Source organism: Tasmannia lanceolata, unplaced genomic scaffold (genome assembly GCF_043159265.1).
Source record: "Tasmannia lanceolata isolate RefF3 unplaced genomic scaffold, GAP_Taslan_0.1 ptg000008l, whole genome shotgun sequence".
NCBI lineage: Eukaryota > Viridiplantae > Streptophyta > Magnoliopsida > Canellales > Winteraceae > Tasmannia > Tasmannia lanceolata.
Genome location: NW_027518685.1, coordinates 49,215,255 through 49,232,208, shown reverse-complemented (window position 1 = coordinate 49,232,208; position 16,954 = coordinate 49,215,255). Strand labels below are relative to the sequence as shown.

Below are 16,954 nucleotides of genomic sequence, written 5' to 3'. Positions count from 1 at the left end.
CTGTATCATTCCTCATTTCTTCATGCTCATTCAATTCCATAATTCTGAAATTCTATAAATTCATTCTTTCATTTAGTCCTATCATTCCCTATCATTACAATCCATCAATTTTAGTTTTAGGCAATCTCAACTTGTCTAATCTTTATCCTTATTCTAGACTGAGAAAATTCATTTCTTAGGCCATCTAGTCTTCCTCGTAGATTGTTACCTTAGTGTCATCCATCCAGTCTTGATCTTCTAGATCTCAGTCTATGTGTGATCTTATACTCATTTTCCTCTGTTTATAGGTCACGTGTCCTGTAGCTTAGGGTTTTCCTAGGCCATTTCATTTATCTAAGATAGGTTTCCATTCTTGGTCATTCAACCTAGGTTATCATTCTCTTAGATTCATTGCATCCCTAGTTTAGGGACAGTCAGTTCTTACTCTAGGGCCAACCCTTTTCAAGATTATCTGCTAAGCCCTTCAGAGTTCATTCTGATGATCCTTAGACTAGGGGCATTCCCTTGCACAGTCGTGTCGTCATTGTTATGTCTCGGTCATTTAGGATTCATTCTATCATCTCCCAGTACATGTTTACTCCATAATCATTTTCAGTCATTGAGAAGAAACACTCCTTGAATGTCAAGCTTATACCTCGTGCTCATTGTTTCCATGACAGGAACATTCACCATAGATAAGTCTCAAGCCTCTTGAGTGCGAACCTCCTCACGGTTGGAAAGGAGATTTACCTCTCCATCACCTTCTGAACCACTCCAGCATCCTCTCCATCTCCTCCGTCCACACCCATGGCAAAAATCTCAAAGAATCCTCAGCTTGCCACCATTACTGATATTGTGACTCGATTGACATCTGCATCTGCGGGCACGGCCCTGGTTCTTAAGTAACTAAAAGAGCTAAAGGAGGCAAACCAGGTTATCAAAGCCCAGCTTTCTGAAAAGTTTGGACCACCGCCTTCAAATTCTAAGGACAACGGACTTATGCATCTGGCTACTACTTCTGAGACACGGTCCAAGCCTGTGGTCATTTCCATTCCTGATAAGACGATTGAAAATCTCAAAAATGAACGGTATGATGATTACAGCAAACTGACTCAAACAATGGTCGACAAATCTGTTATAGAAAAAATTGATAGCCTAACTAAGAAAGTAGAGGATATCCAGTTTCAGGAGCAAAGAGGCTTCAATCCGAGGAACCTCACTCTTTTCCCCGAGATCCGCCTCCCAGCGAATTTCCAAATGCCAGATTTTAACAAGTATGATGGCATGGGATGCCCAGCCTCGCATTTGCAGTTGTTCACCATCATGTGTCAACCTCAAGGCCTATCTTCTGAACAAATGGCCCAGCTGTTTCAAGTCTCTTTAACAAAGGTGGCCAGAAAATGGTTTCTTATTCTGGACAAGACTCGCTATAAGACATGGAAGGATATTGGTGAGCAGTTTATAAAGCAATTTAAATATGATGATGGGGCAGAAATCACTAAGAAAGACTTAGAAAGGAGTAAACAAGATTCAAAAGAGTCCTTCCTAACATTCGTCAAAAGATGGAGGAGACTAGCGGCGCAGATGATTGACCGTCCTTCTGAGGAAGAATAAGTTCAGATGATCCTTAAGAATCTTTCCCCCCATCTTCTCTATCACGTGTCTCTCCAGTACTATCCAGATTTTAAACACTTCATCAATCCGGGTATGCAAATTGAGGAAGCAATGGCACAGGGAGTTTGCAATAGAAGTAACCCAGGTTCAAAAGAAGTCAAGAAACAAACCCCAGCTCAGATCAGCGAGGTTGACAATGTATCAAGGACTAACTAGTCGCAGAACCCTATAGTATTCAAATACGATCAATCACGGGCTGCACCTCAGCAAAAGCCCAATAGGAAATTTACCCCTCTCCCGTTTCCACCATCTGTCATATTGCAGCAAGAATTGGCTTCAGGCCATATCTATTTACCTCTCATTAAACCTCCTCCAAATCCACTCCCTAAGACATGGAGGGCGCAAAATCACTGTGATTTTCACCTAGGACAAGGGCATAGCACTGATCAGTGCATAACTTTGAGGCATGTAATCCAGAAGTTGATTGATGAGCGTAAGCTAGCATTCCAACAAGCGCCAAATATTGTTGATAATCCCATGCAGAATCATGTCGTACCACCTTCCAATCTCCATGCTTAGAAGGCCCTAGGTTTGAGGAGCAAAAGTTCAGTTACAATGAAGAAGAAGCGGAAATTAAAAGTACCAGTTATGATGATATTCCAGACATGAACCAGCCTTCGCCGAGCTTCCAAAGCCAGACGGTTACAGCAGTCAAAGTTTTAGTCATCTACCATTTGCTATTGGGTCCAGTCATTATGTTTAGTCCAGTTATCTAGTCTAGTCTTATAAAGTTTGAATAAATGCCTTGTCTAGGTGAGTCTTTTTTCAACATTTATTTTCGAGTCAGAAAATGTGAATCCTAAGCCTGTTCAGGATGAGTCATCAGATGTAGTTGCTTTCAATTAAATCAAATTTGCTTCCCAACATGTTCCAGTGTTTGCTTCTAATCTTAATAACAATAAAAATGAGACTCCCACCTCGGATGAGGAAGAAGATCCTGACGAAACTCTCTTTGAGTTGTAGCATATGCTCAAACAAGAGGAAGAGCGTCGAGCTCAGCCATTCAAAGATGAAATTGAAATGATAAACATTGGCACCAAAACTTTAATCCGGTAAATGCAAATTGAAAATACATTACCCTCTAAAGAACGCGAGGAATTAATAAACCCATTTCAAGGATAAAGAGATTGTCGAGTAAGCACTACAACCGATACTAGGAGCAAGACCTGCAATAGGAAAGCTCAAAAATAAAGAAATGAGAAACACATGCTATACAAGGGGCATGGATTGGAAACAACTTTCATATCTACAGTCAATGACCTTGGTTCCCAAATTCATCATGTGATAATATGAAGCCAACAAATTCAAGATAAAAAGTTAAAGAGCAAACATCGCAAAGCGATCATCAAATATCAAGAGTTGTCGATTCCCATATGAAATTCAAGTGGCACATTCGAGAATACTACGAATTCGCTCTCAAAAATCAAAAGAACATATCAAAATCTTGAAGGAAGAAGACTCATTATCTCTTACTTCGAAATGCCGTCAAACTCCGTGACAAAAAAATAAAAAAAATAATATGAGAGAGAATCTATCAACCTAGATCAATTCCAAGTCTGAACATCAGAAGGCTTCCTTTGGCAGAATAAATCCCAAATTCATGACCCAGTGTAAAAAGGAATACCCGTTTGCAAACCCTTCGAGCCTGAATAAAATTCCTTTGAAAACTCATTAAACTAGGGGCATCTACCCCGAACTACGTGAGACTTGATCCCTACAGTGTGGTGTGTAGGCAGTTCGGTCAAACCGAGTTTGGTCATTTCAAAAGAAAAAATTCAATCAAAAAGAAAAAAAAAGAGTAAATCAATTAGAGAAAAAGAAGTCAATCAAAAAGAAAAAAAGAAAGTCAATCAATCAGAGAAAAAGAAGTCAATAAAAAAATCAATTTACCTTCAAACTAGGGGCATCTGCCCTGAACTACGCGTAACCCGATTCCTACAGTGGGATACGTAGGCAACCATTTACAGGTTCGGTGGAAATTTTTGCAAAGCCATAAGCCTTTTCTGTGAACTACCCTACCTATAAAGTCCTTTCGGTGTTCGGAACCAAGGTTCTAGGCCCTAAAAAAGAAAAAAGAAGAAGAAATGAACGGAGTTTGAAGATCTATTAGGCTGAAAACCCGAAAGGACAGTTTACGCAAAATTTAAGATCAATCTCCTACTGAGTTGAAAACCCGAAACGGGCGATTCAGGCAAAAGTTAAGGCTAATACGGTCCGCCAAGTTAAAACCCTGAAAAGGTGACTTCGTCATGCTAAGAGAATCATTACAAGAAGGCTACACGTGGTATCAAGATTGAAGATCAAAGAAGTTCAAGCAAGCTCAAATGTCATCCTAAAAACTGGGCGCATTGAAACCAAACAATCCTAGGAGTTGTAATCAAATCCTTAGAGCACTACTGTTTTAAAAATAAATCCAGTGTTTATACATTGAAAAACTACTCTTTAAAAGGCCAAACCTACCAAACAAAATGTTAACTAAGTTAGAAGCATCACTACACGTCAGTCTAGTCAGTACATTCCTGTTCATTTTGGCTCATTCTTTCAGAAACCTCCCATCCTTCAAATAGTGTCTTTTACCATCTTCCCCTTTTGGGTAGAGTCGACTGTTGTCAAGTTAGTCAAATGTTGTGATCGTCTCGGTGAAAGAACGTCCGGTGTCGTTTCCCTGTAACTATGCCAAAGTCATGCTAATCCTGAGGGAAGGACTTCAGGAAACAAGTGAAAATGATCCAGTTTAAGCAAAAATTAATTCAGAAAGAGTTCAGAAGCAGAAACATCAGAAAGTGCAGTTCCCATAAGAAGATCATACCCCAGTAAGGCACCTTAAGTTTGGAAGAGCCTCGGATGCAGTGGTGGTTGAGCCAGTTTCTCAAGAAAGGTGAATCATAAAAGTTTAGAATTTCCTTCCGGATCATTGAATACCATCATTGTCAAGAAATATTTGTCTGAATGCTTGTCAAAAGAAGAATCGTCTATACCAGTGTCCAAATATTCCGAGGTCCCAGTTTATATCCCCAGTAAAGAAGATCTTAATCTAAGAAATTTCACGCCCGGTGAGACTTTCTTGTTTATCCCCAGTATACAATTCAAAATGCAAATAAATTTGTGTAAAACCAGTTTACTAGTTCATCAATTACCAATTACTAATTCGCTAGTACCAGTTCACCAATTGCAGCTTCCAGTTTATCCATTTCCAGTTCTTCAACTCCCAAATTATTTCGGTCTTAAATTATCAAAATATTGTCATTATCACCACTCACCAGTCTCCAGTTCAATCAGACACCAGTTAACCAATTTTCAGTCATCGATTTCAAGCATTCCAGTATCCAGTTTCAATTTCAGTATTCTAGTATTTTTAAAAAATTCCAGTCTCCAGTTACAGTCTCCAATTCCAGTATCCAGTATTCCAATATTCCAGTATTCCAATTCCAACATCCAGTATCCCAATCTCCAATATTCCAGTGTTCCATTTTTCAGTACTTCGGTTCCCGTATTCCTGTTCCCAGTATTTCGACACTATAATCCCAGTACCCAGTTCCAGTGTCCGATAATCCAGTGTTCCAGCACTCCAGTTCTAGTATCCAGTATGTCATTGTTCTAGATTCCCGGTTCCTGGTGTTTAGATCAGGATTCAGTTTTCTAGTTTCCAGTTCTAACATCCAGTGATCAATTTTCAATCCCAGAGGAATTAATCAAAATGTTAATCCAATCTAATCCCCAGTTCACCAATTATCAATTTTTGGCTCTCCAGTTTTTCGATAATCAAGCTCTACAATTCCCAGCAAACCAGTTCTTCAATTTCTCAGTTCTTTAACTCTCCAGTTACCCGGCTATTAAATTCCTTAATTATCCATGTCTCCAGTTTTCTGCTCTGCGAGTATCCAGTGCCCTATTACCCAGTTATCCAATTCTCTAGTCCTTAAATTCTCTACTTCTTCAGTTCTCCAATTCTTCAGTTCATCAAATATTCAATTCTCTAGTTTCAAGTTATCCAGTCTTCCAATCCACCCATTGTCCGATTATCCGGTTTCTCAGTTCTCCGGTTTTCTAGTCCTTAACCCTCCAATTCTCCAGTTATCGAGTCCTCTAGTTTTTAAATTGTCATTCCCAGTCTTATTCTCAATTATCAAATCCAATCATTACTCCCTTTTGATTTCCTTCTCGCTGACCCCCAATCCCGCTGGCTCCCATCTCATATAACAGACAGGCCTTTTCAGCAGACAGGTGAGTTTCGCAGATAAGCTATTTTCCCCGAACCTGTTCGAAAACGGTGTCTCATTTTCTCCAAATCTGTTTGAAAATGGTCTCTCATTTCTTAGAGCCTGTTCGGAAATGGTGCCTCATTCCCTCAATGCCTTTTTGAAAACGGCGTCACATCATAATTATCTTTCGTTCTAGGTTGCGAGATTTTTGCACCCAGATTGAATCCAATTCTCCATTATTCTGAACAACCAGGTCATGGTGTTTACTAATTATTCTTGACTCAATTCAGTAGATGTGGACTTGGAGAAAGGACATGCACATTTGACGTGATTAGGGGTATAATGATTTGGCGGTTATCTTCAAGGTTACGTCTCGATGGAGGCCATTGACTCAATGCGATTGTAGCATTAGCTACGGAGCAATAATCGCAGTAGGGCCCACTAGTGGGTTCTGCAGGATCTACTGTTGAATCCCTACTACGATCCCACTCACTACTCGGTTGACCTATTATTATCTATTAGATAGAAGTCCCGCATTTATTTGGTTGCTTACACGAACTAGTTTCGTGGCATTGGATGCATTGAAAGGATATATACAATGTATATAGTGTATATTCACTATGGGAAACATTGGGAATACCAAAATGGTTAAGTATAAAATATAAGGGTATTTTAGAAATTATAGAAAAATATGGATGGAGCTTTTCATCCCATTGGATGGGAGGAAATATGTCTATTTAATTAAAAGAAATAAATAAATAATTGTAAGTTTTGCTTATAGACTAGTTTTACTAAAACAGTCATAACTTACTCATCTCTGGTCAAACATTAATGTATAAGTACTCGTTTCGAATGATTTTGAAAGATCTACAACTTTATACCTTTTAATTTTTTCTAATTTGAACATTTACTTGTCCAAAACGGACGTTGAAATTTGACCTACAGGCTTTTAGCGGGAATGTTGAAAAAGGAAACAATGTGTGAGATATTTTTGGGATTGTTTTTATCTAATAAAGCAACCACATTTTTTACTTGGAAAAAACTCAATTTAGGGATTTCTAAATGTCCAAGAATTTCTAAACACTCGGACATTGTTTGGTTTCTATTTTGAAAAAGCCAACTAGCTTGTTTCCAAATTGGAGCTTCAAATTATAGCTAGATTTAATGTTTTGTGAGATTTCTCTAAAAGCTTTGAGTTATGTATATGAAAATTGAGAACTCTATAAATATAAGAAAAATGAATAGAGTTTGTGAGAGCTCTTCTATAATTCCATGTGTTGGAAATTGGTAGAGACATCCCAAAGTCTTTCTCTTCTTCTTCTTCAATTCCATCAACTAGTTTTGTCTTTTCTAAGTCAAAGACAAACATCCAACAAAGCTCCATTAATCTAAATACATGTTCCCATATTATAATCTGATTTAGATAGGGCGATGATATTGTCACCCCCCCTGCGTACGCATTCGCCCCCCTTATTAATGCTTTTTGACGTCAAATCAAGCCAAAAGGGGAGCGAATGCGTAATTTAGGGGGGGTGACAATATCATCGCCCTTTAGATAAGGTTATAAAGTAAATATAGAGTTGTTTACAAGATCCTTTTTGCAACGAAAGGAATCCATCGGTTCAACTTGCGGTTTCGCATCGATTAGATCATTGGCGAATTTTCGAGGAGTAGATCACGCAGATGTTTTTCTTCTCATCATCAAAATAAGGTATTTATATTTATGTTTATTAAATCACATTAAAATCAATTAGTCCTTAGGAATCCTGGGTTAGAGCAAAAAGTTTGTTCTACACGGTTTATTCTTCCGCAATGTGTAGCGATTTTACTTGGGGTTTTACAACCAATCTAACAAGTAGTATCAGAGCTAACTAGGGAATAAATTAGGAGACTAATGAACCAAAGATAGATCATGCGGTGATCCGCTGTGAGTCCGGACGTTTATCCCGGCAATCCGAGGTTCCTAGTATTTTTGTGCTTTTAATAAACAAAGGACTATGAAATCAGCAAAACTGAACCGTATGGTTGAATTCTGGATTGATTGGTTTACATAGTTGGAAAGTAGACTCGAATACGAATCCAACACATCAAGTTTCATCGAAATCCGACCAGCGGTTTAGGAGATATGATTTTTCAAAGTTTGGAAAAACTTGTTGGAATTTAGGAAATTAATTCTGAAAATTGATTTGGACTTTTGTTTCTCCACCCCAAACGATTTGAAAAGCCTATAACCCAGGCATAAAATTTTCTAATAATGTCTTGGAGTGTATGTAGCATGATCAGATCCTTGAGAAACCATTCGAGTTACTATATCCCACTCAAGGTTACTCGAAAGGTCATGATATCCGGATTGTGTTCTCGGTATGGAACAATTTTGTTTTCACAAATCAAACGATATTGTTTTCGCCCAAAATTTTGTACACTGATTTATTAGACCATATAAAAAGGCTTTATGATGTTTCTAATTAAAATTAGGATGGTTGTGTGTTAATCAAAATTGAATTAACCCGGTTTTGTGTGAGTTGATCGGTATTGGTGAAAGATGGGCAGAAAGGAGAATGGACCTCAATTCATGCATGAGATGCATGACCTTTTTATGGATGTTATGATCTGATGTGATGATTTATTTCATGGTTTGTAATATTTAGGTCCGCAATGTAATTTTATTATTTCAGTTTTTAATTACTCCCTCTGGGCAGTTGGGCGGACGACTGGTTTCCCATGGAGATTGATTATGATGTATAGATTGTCTAGGCTAGTGTAGGACACTAGGGTAGTTTATATTTGTTTGTCCAAGACGAATTGAAGATGAGATCATTCTCTTGGTGCTCAATCGATGGATCGTGGATACTGTGGCATGGTGATGCTCCAGATTGACTAGCAGATGGAGGCGGATTCGATCCAACCAAAGAGGGACGAACTTGCTGATGTTGCTGATGTTATTGTGCTTCATATAGTGAGGCAAATCAGATTGCACTCCTTTGAGAATTCGCTTTGAGGCCAGAGAAGTTCCCCTTGTACCGTTGCACAAAGTTTCCCATAATTCACCTTCAACTTGACAAGATGGTGTTGTAGGGATTTCCTTATTCAAATAAGGTTTATGGGAGAATCCCTATGATCCAAGATGCCAAATTGGGTTTCATGGATGGTGTGTTTTTATTTTCATGGTTTGTTGGTTTGCTTTTCATGTGATGGATGGCATCGTTTGGTTTGCGATGTATCTTTTTCTTTTATGCAATGGAAGCCTAATCAAACATACACAATGATGATTGTAACTCCCACATTAAATAACCCTTTTAAAATATTAAGTTGATAAACAGGGTTAAGTCGGAAGGACAAGACCTCATGGCCTTCCATAGCCATCTAACCGTTTGCTAGTTTAGGAAATAGGACGGTCACATGCCAAAGCAGATGCTGGTCGTATTTTTTCACTAGAGTAAACCGTTAGATTCCTACAAGGATAAGGAGAATATGCATTATATATTAGTCACATGCTAAAGCAGAAGCCATTATAGATTGCATAGTTTTCTTAGGCGGTGGGTATAACTTAACCAAGCAAAGGGTATTGACGCCCAAATGATATACATACTGCAATGCTTGGAGGCCGAACATAAATCGGATCTCATAGGATTAGATGAATCCACTAATTCAAAGTTGTTGAATAAGTTTTCGATGTCCATTGGAGAAATTATACATTACTCTTGATTCACACGGTTGAGGGGCCCGTGAATGAGACGTGCAATGGGCGGTTCCATCGTAGATCAAAATCCCAGCTCCGATGGACATGTCATGAAATTAACTAAAAACGTAGTTTTGCTAATTATGTCTCTTTCTTTTGCACGTAGATATCATGGCTTCATTCATCCCATTAGCTAAGATCCTGGACGAAAATAAGTTAACTGGTCCAAATTACCTCGACCGGAAAAGGAACCTAATGCTAGTGCTCACGGCCGCTAAAATTTATTAGGTTCTCACCACTGAGGCGCCAGAACTACCTGGTCCCGATGCGCCTCAAGCGAACCATGATAGAAAGTTTAAGTGGCTTGAGGACAATGAGATGGCAAAGTGTTACATCCTTGGCTCCATGTCCAATTTGCTGCAGCAGCAACATATTGGAATAGATGTGGCCTCGGATATAATGTTAAATATTAAAGAAATATTTGGAGAGCAACATCGCACAACTAGGCTATTGGCGATTAGAGGCCTAATATCCACCAAGATGGTAGAGGGAACCCCAGTTAGGGACCACATGCTAAAGATGATTGGCTATCTAAACGAGCTCGACATCTTGGGGGCCATCATGGATGCTGAAATGTAGATCGACATTGTCTTGTCTTCCCTATGTGGGTCATTCAAAGACTTTGTTATGACTTACCACATGAACAAAAGGACAATGACCCTGACAGAGCTAATGAATCAACTTCAGACAGCTGAGGATCTGCAAAAGAGTAATAAGAAAAGTGCCTTCCTTGCAGAGGGTAATGTACCCTCAGCACCTAAGTCGAAAGGTAAAGAAAAAGGAAGAGCAAAAGGCCAAGGCTCTAAGAAGAACAAGCCAGTGATAAAGAACAAGAAGAACTTTAAAAAGAAGAAGTCAACCAAGGGCAACGACTGATGCTTCCATTGTGAAAAACCTGGACATTGGAAGCGGAACTGCAGGAGCAATCTAGCTACCAAACAGGGCAACAAGCCTTACTCAGGTATGTTGCAAGTTTTTGTTGCTGAAACCAATATAATTGGTCCTGCATTTTCCTGGTGTATTGACACAAGTGCGACGTCACACATCTGTAATATGTTGCAGGGGTTCAGGAAAATCAAAAGGTTGACTAAAGATGAGCTCACCCTATTGGTTGGAACTTAAGCAACAAGTGTTGTCCAAGCTGTAGGAGATTACGTTTTGACATTCTCAGGCTGTTATCTAATATTAAAGGATTGTCACTATGTACCTTCAATAAGAAGGAATTTAATTTCAGTTTTAAAATTATTTGATGATGGATATTCTACTAGTTTTAATAAAAGTTATGTTTTTATTAAAAAGAGAAATTCCTTAATTGTGGGAGGTACAATGAGTCATGGCCTATACTTAATAAACGCCTTAGAGAATGTGAGCAATGTTGAGAATATTCCGAGTATTGATGTTCCAAACCTCAACAGGGCAAGGGACACGATAATTCCAACACATCTTTGGCATCTTCGATTAGGTCATATTGGTCTAGAGCGAATCATAAGGTTAGTGAAAGATGGTCCATTGAATTCAATTCAAGTGGAACCCTTTCCAACTTGTGAGCCATGTCTCCAAGGCAAAGTTACTAAAATTCCCTTCAAGGGCAAGAGTGGAAGAAGCGAAAGTGTATTGGAATTGATACATATGGATGTATGTGGTCATCTTTCTCATCCTACGAGAGGAGAATTTGTCCACTTCGTGACTTTCACGGATGACCATTCAAGGTACGACTACCTGTACCTAATGCGACGTAAGTCTGAGACCTTTGAAAAGTTCAAAGAGTTCAAAAATGAAGTAGAAAATCAGCTAAACAAGAAGATTAAGACACTTCACTCCGATAGGGGAGGAGAGTACCTCTCGGATGAGTTGAATGACTACTTAAAACAAAACGGAATAGTTTCTCAATGGACTCCACCTGCAACACCAGAGTTGAACGGTGTGTCAGAGAGGGAAAATCGAACACTGTTAGACATGGTTCGATCTATGATGAACTTTGCACAAGCACCTTTGTTTCTATGGGGATACAGCCTAGAAACGACGCTCTACATCCTTAATCGAGTACCAACTAAATCAGTACCAAGGACTCCATATGAGATATGGACGGTCAAAAAACCCACATTGAATCATATGAGGATATGGGGTTGTCCTGCCCATGTTAAAAAGATAGGTGTTGAAAAGCTGGAGGCACGAACCAATAGGTGTCTCTTTATTGGATATCCTAAGGAAACAAAGGGTTACATGTTTTATAACCCTGGTGAGCAAAACGGTTTTGTGAGCCGGAATGCCGCATTCTTAGAAGAAGAGTTCTTTCAAGATGCGAGCGGACAAGATAGGATTGCCTTAGAAGAGCAACCCGAAAATCCAATAGAGAGATATAAGGAAATTGAGCAAGTACCCACCAAACCTATTCCAACACTCCGACGTAGTAGTAGGGAAGTCAGGCAACCCGATAAACTTATCTACTTAGGTGAAGTAAATACAAAAGATACAGATCCCCTTAACTACAAAGAGGTGATGTTAGACATCGATGCGGGAAAATGGATGGATGCTATGAAATCCGAAATGGACTCTATGTATTCTAATAAGGTCTAGACTCTCGTTGATCCACTTGAGGGTATTAAACCCATTGGATGCAAATGGATCTTCAAGAGGAAAAAGGGCCTTGATGGAAAGGTGGAGACCTATAAGGCTAGGCTAGTGGCGAAGAGATATAGTCAAAAGGCTGGTATTGACTATGAGGAAACCTTCTCACCAGTAGCCATGCTAAAGTTCATTGGGATTTTACTAGCTATCTCTGCACATTATGATTACAAAATCTGGCAGATGGACGTCAAAACCGCTTTCTTGAATGGAAACATTCAGGAAAATATTTATATGGTCCAACCGGAGGTTTTTGAGGCTGTTGAAGAGGGTAATCAAAATGTGTGGAAGTTGCAGAGATCATTTGTGGATTGAAGCAAGCTTCCTGTAGTTGGAACCTTCGTTTTGATCAAGCAGTCAAAGAGTTTGGCTTTTGTCAAAATGTAGACGAGGCTTGTGTTTACAAGAAGGTCAAGGGGAGTGCGGTTACATTCTTAGTTCTTTATGTAGATGACATTTTACTCATTATGAATGATGAAGGAATGCTATCAAGTACAAAGTTGTGGCTTTCAAGCACGTTTGCTATGAAAGATCTGGGAGAAGCTTCATACATTCTAGGACTTAAATTGTATAGGGACCGTAAGAATAGGAAGATTGGGCTATCATAAGAAACTTACATAGATAAGATATTGGCAAGGTACAACATGGCAAATTCCAAGAAGGGATTAGTTCCTTTCAGGCATGGAATCAGATTATCCAAGAAGATGTCTCCCAAAACACCTGAGGATAAGCAGGTTATGAACAACATTCCCTACGCTTCGGCTATGGGAAGTCTTGTGTATGCTTTGTTATGTACAAGGCCAGATATCTGTCACTCTATAAGTGTGGTTAGTAAATATCAGTCGGACCCAGGATTAGACCATTAGACAGTAGTTAAACATATTTTAAAGTATCTTAGGAGAACTAAACATTATTGTTTAGTTTACGGTGCAGACGAGGTGGTCATTTCTGGTTTTACCGACGCAGACTTTCAGTCTGACGTTGATGACATGAAATCATCATCTAATTTTGTGTTCACCTTAGCAAATGTGGCAGTGTCATGGAGAAGTTACAAGCAAGATAGTACGGTAGAGTCCACAACTGAGGATGAGTACATCACTTCGAGTGAAGCAGCGAAAGAGGCGGTATGACTGTGAAAGTTTCTGGACGACCTTGGAGTCGTGCCCTCTGTTGAGAGACCCATTATGCTGTACTGTGATAACAGCGGAGTGATTGCTCAAGCAAAGGAACCGAGGTCTCATCAGAAATCCAAGCATGTACTTCGAAAGTACCATTTGATACGGGAGATCATTGATAGATGGGATGTGACTATTGCAAAGGTTGCCTCAGCGGATAACGTGGCGGACCCTTTTACCAAACCCCTTAGTCAAAAGGTGTTTGACTGGCATGTTGAGGGGATGGGTCTAAGATATATGCATAACTAGCTTTAAGGGCAAGTGGGAGAAGTAGGTGCCCTAAAACCCAGTATATTTTGCATGTTAAGCAATAAAAGTTTATTTTCATGACAATTAATTGGTAACTATAAGTTAAATATGTGTGACACGCTTATTGACACGTATTTGTCCCTAGGTAGGAAAGTAGGAAACCCATGCTCATGGATTCACAGATCCTGAGGAGCAAGGAGATATGGGATTCTAGTTCTTTGCAGACCTTAATAGTTCCTAGTTGGGGTTGAGGTTAGACACCTCTTTCTGCATTCAACTAGCATCTATCTTGCCAACATGCACGAGATGTGGAGTGACTTATCTCAATCACTCGGGTAGTGGACCCTAAGCAAGATAGAATGGGTATGACAATGAGATTGCGTACTGAACGGGATAACATTAGAATAGCTTATGGACAGGAGATAGTTGAGCCATTCTACCAGACAGGACCTTTTACATGTCCTTTGACCTAATGGGTCATATTGGTCTGTTGGCGAGTCTCTTATTCTTGGTCTATCTAACCGTGATTCTCTTGGAGTCACTTGAGGGTAGTACAGGAGTGTTGGATAAACCTTCGAGGTCAATAGTGATACCTGACATGGAATTCCCCACCTATTTCATAGGATAACATCTACGGTTTTGGTCAGAGCAGTAGGCCTAGAAAAATACATGGTCAGGTGGATTTGATAAAATGTTTATCAAAAGGATTTCACAAAATAAGTTTTGAAATATTTTCAGCAAATGCATTTGCGGGCCAACACTGCTTGACTGAAAGGTATACCGTAAGTGAGCCGAGGAGGTAGTTGATGTCCACCCCCCGTAGGACTCAACTTAGTAGATGTGGACTTAGAGAAACGACTTGCACATTCGACGTGATTAGGGGTATGATGATTTGATGGTTATCTTCAGGGTTACGTCTCGATGGAGGCCACTAACTCAATGCGATTTAGCATTAGCTACGGAGCAATAATCGCAGTGGCGCCCACTTGTGGGTTCTGCAGGATCTACCGTTGAATCCCTACTACGAACCCACTCAGTACACGATTGACCTATTATTATCTATTAGATAGAGGTCCCGCATTTATTTGGTTGCTTACATGAACTAGTTCTGTGGCATTGGATACATTGGAAGGATATATACAATGTATATAGTGTATATGCACTATGGGATACATTGGGAATACCAAAATAGTTAAGTATAAACCATAAGGGTATTTTGGAAATTATAGAAAAATATGGATGGAGCTTTTTATCCCATTGGATGGGAGGAAATATGTCTATTTAATTAAAAGAATTAAATAAATAATTGTAAGTTTAGCTTATAGACTGGTTTTACTAAAACAATCATAGCTTACTCATCTCTAGTCAAACATTAACGTGTAAGTACTCGTTTCGAAGAATTTTGAAAGATCTACAACTTTGTACTTTATGATTGTTTCTAATTTGACCATTTACTTATCCAAAAATGAGGTCAAAATTTAACCGACAAGCTTATAACAGGAATGTTGAAAAAGGAAACAATGTGTGACATATTTTTAAGATTGTTTTTATCCAATAAAGCGACCACGTTGTTTACTTAGAAAAAACTCAATATAGGAATTTCTAAAAGTCAAAGAATTTCTAAAAATATTCCCACATTGTTTGGTTTCTATTCTGAAAAAGCCAACTAACTTGTTTCCAAATTGAAGCTTCTAATTGTAGCTATTTTTCATATTTTATGAGATTTCTCTAGAAGCATTGGGTTGTGTATATGGAAATTGAAAACTCTATTAATACAAGACAAAGGAATAGAGTTTGTGAGAGCTCTTCTACAATTCCATGTGTTGAAAATTGGTAGAGACATGCCAAAGTCTTTCTCTTCTTCTTCTCAATTCCATCAACTAGTTTTGTCTTTTCTAAGTCAAAGACAAACATCCAACAAAGCTCCACTGATCTAAATACATATTTTCACATTATAATCTGATTTAGATCAGGTTATAAAGTAAACAAAGAGTTATTTACAAGATCCTTTGTGCAAAGAAAGGAATTCATCGGTTCAACTTGCGGTTTCACATCGATTAGATCGTTGGAGGATTTTCGAGGAGTTGGTCACGCAGACGTTTTCTTTTCATCAGGAAAATAAGGTATTTATATTTATGTTTATTAAATCACATTAAAATCAATTAGTCCCTAGGAATCCTGGGTTAGAGCAAAACTTTTGTTCTACACGGTTTATTCTTTCACAACGTGTAGCGATTTTGCTCGGGATTTTACAACCATTCTAACATAATTAACAAAGAGGTTAGTGTTTTTCTATTGGTCTTTTTCAGTGTTTTTCATTTCCGTATCCGTCTCTTATATTTTCTTAATCTTTTCGGTCATTTCCACCATGTTTTGCATTTTTTTGCCAGGAGTTGAGAAGGGTTATTCACAAGAATCCAAACGAAAGAGAATTTGGATCCACTTGGGGGGCCGCATTGAACATTTTGATTAAATTTGGATCAAACAAGTGTGCCCCGCATTATTTTTATTGAAAAACATGAGTTTTGAACTTATTTCGATCCAATGAACAAAACCGATTTTCATGGCGGGCATAGTGTATTTCGGCCAATCTAGCATTGGCCCATTATTGTGAAAAATTAAAACTCAAGATGGCGGCCCAGCAATGTAATGATTTAGGGTCATCTACTAGAATGATTTGGGGGCACGACTAATGGACATTGCCGCCCGCCATCTGAACGGTTAGATCGCCCAACGAACATGATTTATGAGGTACAACATATTCACAATGTGGCCCAATCCAATAAACTATTTGGATCATCTCATGAAGATGATTTAGGGGTACGACTAGGTTACATTTCAGCTCAGCATTTGGATGGCTTGGATCATCTCAAGGGAATGATTTAAAGGGGGCGCATCCTATTTAAAGCAATGGCCCTTCACTTGGACGGTTTGGATTATTCAATGAAGAGTTTTCTATATGTGGATTTCGGCCAGTGGTGGGAGGATCATAATGATCCAACATGTGCGGGCCCACTTATATTCCTCCCGCCGATTCGGCCTTTGCAAATGGGTCCCGTGTTTTAAAAAATCAAAAGTCCATTCTAATTTGTGGTTCAGCTGTTATTGGGGGCAAAATGTGAATATTGCACATGTGGGGACCACACATGTAGGATATGCCCCATTTAGGAGACGTTCCCAACTTGTTTTTTTAACACTCTTTCTTATTATTAAATAGAAGGCTGATTCACTCTTGTTGGGATTCTTTCTATATCTTATGTAGGTAATAACTATCATTCAATATAGCAAATACAAGGAGAAGCTGGAGTGAC

The 16,954-nt window shown here is 38.9% G+C and overlaps 1 protein-coding gene across 1 annotated transcript; it reads left to right on the top strand.

Moving 5' to 3' along the window:
- The first annotated feature begins 8,739 nt into the window (after positions 1-8,739).
- Positions 8,740-10,173, top strand: LOC143883025 (uncharacterized). Its single transcript, XM_077386396.1, has 2 exons — positions 8,740-8,811; positions 9,823-10,173. Exons 1-2 carry the CDS (start codon positions 8,740-8,742, stop codon positions 10,171-10,173), a joined length of 423 nt encoding a protein of 140 aa, XP_077242511.1.
- Positions 10,174-16,954: the final 6,781 nt, after the last annotated feature.

Coding starts and splice junctions, on each gene's coding strand:
- LOC143883025 (XM_077386396.1), top strand. CDS start 8,740: ATGGAGGCGGATTCGATCCAACCAAAGAGGGACGAACTTGCTGATGTT. Junction 8,812..9,822: donor ATGTTATTGTGCTTCATATA/GTGAGGCAAATC, acceptor AAAATTTATTAG/GTTCTCACCACTGAGGCGCC.